This window comes from Pinus tabuliformis, chromosome 9 (assembly GCF_031772625.1).
Source record: "Pinus tabuliformis cultivar Carrire ecotype Pingquan chromosome 9, CPIR1, whole genome shotgun sequence".
NCBI lineage: Eukaryota > Viridiplantae > Streptophyta > Pinopsida > Pinales > Pinaceae > Pinus > Pinus tabuliformis.
Window position 1 is genome coordinate 1,903,215,336 of NC_142307.1, and position 6,387 is coordinate 1,903,221,722.

The window sequence follows — 6,387 nt, forward strand, 5'->3', positions numbered from 1 at the left end:
TTCCTCATCATTCGATCAATCTATATCTTGCGTTACTTCCTCCCTATTAAATAATTAAAAGAAATACATATAATTGAGTGTAATCTGTGTGTCCAAATTTATTTACTGGCATAGCGATATCTATCTGTCCACATATACGTGTTCCTGAACATAAACGATGAAAAGGTTAAAAGTGGGCGAAACCAATTCCAATTCGTGCACTGAACTTTTACATTATTCGCGCAATATGTTGAACATCTTGAGACATTTTAGTAATGCGGTCATGCCGGGTAGGGAGCTCCACCACGAATGGGGACGTTTAACTCAGGTAAAATAAGATAAAAATATTAGTCTGCCAGTCCCATCTGAACGTGTAAATCTTTACAGTAGGACCTTTGTGACACACGATCTGTCTTGATTACGTTCGAATCCCGAAGCCTCAAAGCCTCAGATTCAGACAATTCCCACCCTGGTAAGAAGTTATACTTGATTGATCCCTCTGCGTTGATTGGACAATAGCTGACTCCCTAGTTCGTTGTAGAATTCTGTCGGCTAAATGCAAATTATCTGAGACAGCTTAACTAAATACGAATTAACTAAGAGAGATTTAAAGATAACTGGACAAACCGGGCACTGTTGAAGCAAATAACAGTTGCCACCGGAATTCCTACAACTGTAAAATGATTGGTTAACAAATTTGATTAAGAAGATTAAAATCTTTCATAGCACTGTAATCAAAGTATTTGAGTAAGAGTTCTCCCCTGTCCAGATGCAGCAAGACCATTGGCAGATTAAAAGATTTAAGCATAGCCATAAATTTCGCTAACCATTCACCAGCTGTATAGCTGGTGATCTAATCTGTGCGTAACTTCTGCTGCCGGACCGGTACTTCCCGGCTAAAATACAGTTGCAACGTCCGTGCTTCTGGCTAATCCTGTTGCTCAGCTCCGTCAATATGCCGTTAAATAGAGTAGAAATTTGTTATCATATCAACTCGATTACTATAAATACGACTCCTGATGTAGTATCTACTCAGTCCCGCCTTCACTTGTCTTGAAGGAGTTCTGATTTGCTGTTGATCCTGCCTTTGGTTTCCATCCTCCGCGAGGGCAAAGGATCGATTCACAAGCACGCCTAACTGAATTGATCAAAGAAGATGCGGGACACAATCAAATATTTGATTGGAGCTGCAGGACCTAGCGGCTTTGGCTCTAAGTCAACTGCAGAGGATGTCATTGCACATTGTTGTCTCAATTCAGTGACAGCAATTATCACAGGTTGAGTATGTGGTTAAATATTTATCTCAAAGTTTTAGCAGTTCATGTATTCATGTGATTGTGGTTTAGATTCTGAGATTAGTTATATAAATAAATAGTCGAGATTTAAATTTCTATATCAATCTTAATCATGTCAGAGGAACCGTGTTTAATCTCTTGGAATTGAATTTCGTTACAGAAGAAGAAATTTTAATCATGTCAGAGGAACTGTGTCTAGGTTCTTGGAATTGAATTCTTCGCAGAAAAAGAAATCTTAATCACGTCCGAGGAACTTTGGCTGAGCTCTTGGAATTGAATTTTAATCATGTCAGAGGAACTGTATCTAATCTTTCGGAATTGAATTAATCATGTCAAAGAAACTGTCTCTAAGATCTTGGAATTGAATTTCGTTACAGAAAAAGAAATCTTAATAATGTCAGAGGAACTGTGTCTAAGCTCTTGGAATTGAATTTCATTTCAAACAAGAAATCTTAATCGTGTCAGAGGCACTGTATCTAAGCTCTTGAAATTGAATTTCGTTACAGAAAAAGAAAGGAATGCAACTGATGGTTAATCTCCTAAAGTTGTTTTTCTTGATGAAGTTAGACCCGCCCTTTTGATTGAACCCAGTGTGATAATCTAATCGGTTTTCACAGGCGCAACTTCTGGTATTGGTGCCGAGACTGCGAGAGCGTTGGCTAAACGAGGAGCACGGATTATAATTCCAGCCAGAAATGAAAAATTGGCCATGGATGTCAAAGCCCGGATACAGAGAGAGACCCCGGGAGCAGAAATCATTGTTCTGGAACTCGATCTTAGCTCGTTTGCATCCATACGGAGATTCGTTGCGAAATTTGAAAGCTTTTCCCTCCCTCTAAACATCCTCATGTGAGTAGGTCTTCATGCTGTATTTCTAGATTTGGCCCACCCCAGAATCATATAGTTCTGAACTGCTTTCTCCTGATGCCTGATGTAATTTGATATCGTGTCCTTAGAAATAATGCTGGTAAATTTTGTCAACGATTGGAGTTATCAGAGGACGGCTTTGAGATGACCTTCGCTACAAATCACCTTGGTAATTAGTCACCTGTAAATCTTTACAATATTTAACTGTGAAAGATCAGGGTTTTGACCTGAGATAGCTTTCTTCTCCATCGGGTTTATAGTTGCTGTGAATACAGTGTGAAACTTACACTGAAATTGTCTGTGGTTACAGGTCACTTTCTTCTCACAAAGCTCCTGCTTAACAAAATGGTCGAGACTGCAAGGGAAACAAAGATAGAAGGAAGAATTGTTAACGTTTCTTCCGTCCTTCACAGCTGGCTCAGTAAACCAGAAATCCAATTCAATCAATTAAGCAATCCCAAAAGGTATAACTATTAGATCTATTTTAATCATGGAATTAAAGGATCAAATCTCTGACGTACAAATCTTAATTTGTACTTCCATGATTTCATTATTTAAAAAAATTGCATTTCAATGAGTTTTACCCTTTAGGTTCTTGAATGTGAGAAGGGAACAAATCTTTGGACTTACAGACTTTAAGTTTTTACACCTTTAAATATTTGTACTTTCATGAACTTCAGTCTTCAAGAAGTTTGCATTTAGATGAATTCCATCCGTCGAAGTCCTTGATACATCACAGTTAAGATTCATCTCTGCTAGTAATATGCCCATTTTGACAGAAAAATTAGTCATAACTGTCAGTTATTTTTTATCATTCAAGACGAAAAAACTAATTGCTTCTGTGGTCGAACGTTTACAGTTTTAATGGCACGAGAGCTTATGCTACTTCTAAGCTGGCAAATATCTTACATGCTAAAGAACTCGCCTCGCAGCTCAAGGTAGAAAAATCCTCCTGTACTCGCGTTTCCCCTTTAGATCTATTTGGGTATGTAGACACTATTTACTTACCACCGTTAAACTCCTGGCGTGTATACCTGTGTGCAGATGATAAATGCAAATGTAACAGCAAACGCCATTCATCCAGGAATTGTGAGGACAGCAATAACAAGAGGCCATAATGAAGTGATTACAGGTGATAATAATAAATCTCTTCTGGCAATCATGATCTTCCGATCTATGCAATATGCAGATAATTCGTCCTACAGTGATCAAAGATTCATAATGCTATCTTTAAAAGGAGTTGTCCATAGTAACTGTTGTCTCTGGTTTGTGTGGAACGTTTCCCACAGATTCTGTTTTCTTCCTTGCCTCGAAACTGTTGAAGACTCTACCTCAGGTTTGATGTTCATTCGTATTACAGATTGCTTCTTAGGAAGAAAAACATAAATTTTATATACTTCTGTACTAATATATCCACTGCAACCTCGGAACTGTGAATCAACTTCTTCCCACTTAAAAGTTTTGGAGTTTAGTTTAAAAGAATAGGTTTTCTACTTTCATTTTACACAAAGGAGGTGACACACAGACTGGGCTGATCAATTATAATCTTTTATCAACAGGCAGCTTCAACGGCTTGTTATGTTGCAGTTCATCCTAGAATGGCAGGCGTATCTGGAAAATATTTTGCAGACTGTAATGAAACCTCGTGTTCTAGTTTGGCCAATGATCCATACCAGGCCGCTGAGCTATGGAGGATCAGTGAAGCTATGATTGGACATTCCCAAAGTCCAGAATCATGACTGTAAAGAATCAAGTACTCTGTATATAAGGAAATCTTATCTTTCTTCTTCGGTTCACAACAGTTGCTCGACAGGGATGAAATGGACAGTGAGCAACAGTTGCTCAACAGTAATTAATTTGATAACAAGCAAACGTTGTATACCCCCACACAATTTTCATGTAAATATTAAATTATATTGCAGTACGTTGGTAATTATCTCTTAGTAAATTTTAATCCCTGTGCATAGGAACCAAAGAATGAAAGATGACATACCCCAGTCAAAGTGGCCACAGTTGGCCCCGAATTTTTTACTCAAAGTACAAGGGTAAGTTTATACACACGAACAATTCTGCAAGGATGGGACAGAGTAAATTAAAAACCTGAGCTCCTCGTTTTGGTCAAAAAGGAACACATATTACATTTAGAGGTACCTTTTTGAGAAGCATGCATTCACTAAAATTACAGAACTGACAAGGAAAAAGCACCTCACCAGCATCAACACATTAAAGTACACGTACATCAAAAAGTTTTGGTTTAGTAAATGATTTAGCTGCAATTGCAGCGGCTCGGGAGTGAATTAGCAGGACAATTAAATTTCTTAATAACTTTTTAATGGTAGATTTGATTTTTTTTAAACTCTAATCATTTGGATATTTAAAAAAAAACATGTCATTATTTTATAATATGAAATTTTATAGAAAATTAAAACAAATGTAGACTTATTAATTTAATACATTAATTATATATATATAAAATTTAAACAAAATTTTATTGAAAATTAAAAAGGAATGTATGTTTATTAATTTAATATATTATATATATGTGAGAGAGTCAGTGGAGAGGAGAAATATTATTTACAATTTTTTAATAAATTATTATTTATTTTATTTTATTGCTATTTTAAAATAATTAGTTTGTGTTTATATGAATGTGTTGGAATTTGAAGTGTCCTCTTTTATCTGAGTTATCAAGACAATTTTTAGTTTATATTTTTTCTCATTTTAGAAAGTGTCATAAATATGGATAGTTTTTTGGGGAATGTTTTTTAAATGTGACACAACAACTTCTAAGCCTTAAACATAAAATGAACAAGATAAGTTTGAAAAGGTTTTAAACAGAAGATGGTTTAGTAAAACATCAACATGGAATGCATCAATAGAAGGAAATGGAAACAACATATATGCATCTCTATAAAATTTGAAAATGACCATCACAAAAGAGGAGGGTAAGCCAAACTAAGAAAAAAAACCAATTCAACAATCCAGAGGATGAAACAAAGGACTACGTTATGTTGACGGTGCTAGACCGGCCAACATTCAGGGGATCACCCCGGTATGAAGTCCCAACTAGACCTCACACTGTTTGGTGTGGGAGTCCCATCCGGTATGATGGCCTGGTTGTCATTATCTTAAAGATTTGTCTCAACTCTTGCTTGTCAACACAGGAGAGTGGTCTGCTTTGTCTTCGAGAAGTGAGGTTCGTGTGCCTGGTGATTGTAAGTGTTACTTGTGTCAATGGTTCTTTCGCTGTACAGGGAGAGGGTGACTGTGAGTCCCAAGTCATTTGGGACTAAGTCCCAAGTCATTTGGGACTAAGTCCCAACTCTGCTAGGAACACACAACACAACAGGACGTGCACAGCTTCTGGAGGAATAGTCCATACGGATCCGGCTGTCACAACACACAAGGGAAGATAACACGTACAACACTCAACGGATGAGTCTGCACGAGTGCAACGGTTGTTACAACAAGTTTTAGGTGAAAGGTATGTCTAATGTTCGTGAAAGTAGCCACCACGGGCGAGAAAATGTTAACAACATATACAACACATTTTTTTTAATAGATTATGTATTACAACAAGTGAAATTGTTCAAGTGTGAAACATAGGTTAAAGCAACATGCATCACAAGTGTTTAAGATTAGTCTTACAACAGTTATAATACATGTGTGAAAATGTGCTCGCATGTTAGTAGGCTTCTGAATTAAGCGAAAGTTCCAAGACACATCGTTACACCATACATCACTGACCCCGTGAGCGGAGCGTTGGAGCCACTACTTACTCCTCAAAGAAAAGATTACAAACTCTCTTGGCTATGTGGGAGGAGCTAAGGTGAAAAAGTCCTTTGCATGTACAAATGAGGGGGTATTTATAGCCAAGGGTGAAAATGACCCTTATGGTTGTTCGACTACCCTCATGACTGTTTGACTTCGAAGATTCTTCGACTTTACATGTTTTTTGTACAACAAGTGGGTCTTTTGGAATTCCACGTTACATTACATTGATAGACAGTATGGCCCACAGTAGAGTGTGGACAACATGACTTATGACATGACTCGACATCATAGTGCTAATACATTCATGCTACTACTTGTGTGCATGTCGAGCTACAGTGCTACTGGGTGATGGATGTCCTCATGGTGTGTCACAACTTCACCTCTGCATGGAAAAGTGTGCGGAGTCTTCGATGGTCATTGGCTTGCTTGATGTTGCTTTTGCACGTTACTCATTGCTTGTATGTTGGAAGGC

General features: G+C 37.4%; 1 protein-coding gene across 2 annotated transcripts; it reads left to right on the top strand.

The window, feature by feature from the left end:
• The first annotated feature begins 828 nt into the window (after positions 1–828).
• On the top strand, positions 829–4,065 carry LOC149156543 (short-chain dehydrogenase TIC 32, chloroplastic-like). Of its 2 annotated transcripts, none has more exons than XM_089438272.1 (8): positions 829–1,256; positions 1,892–2,123; positions 2,231–2,310; positions 2,452–2,605; positions 3,001–3,079; positions 3,186–3,273; positions 3,431–3,477; positions 3,701–4,065. In XM_089438272.1, exons 1-8 carry the CDS (start codon positions 1,136–1,138, stop codon positions 3,878–3,880), a joined length of 981 nt encoding a protein of 326 aa, XP_089294398.1. In that variant the 5' UTR covers positions 829–1,135; the 3' UTR covers positions 3,881–4,065. The 2 variants fall into 2 exon arrangements, with proteins under 2 accessions (XP_089294398.1, XP_089294399.1); XM_089438273.1 differs by having other exon boundaries at positions 1,130–1,261.
• The last annotated feature ends 2,322 nt before the right edge of the window (positions 4,066–6,387 follow it).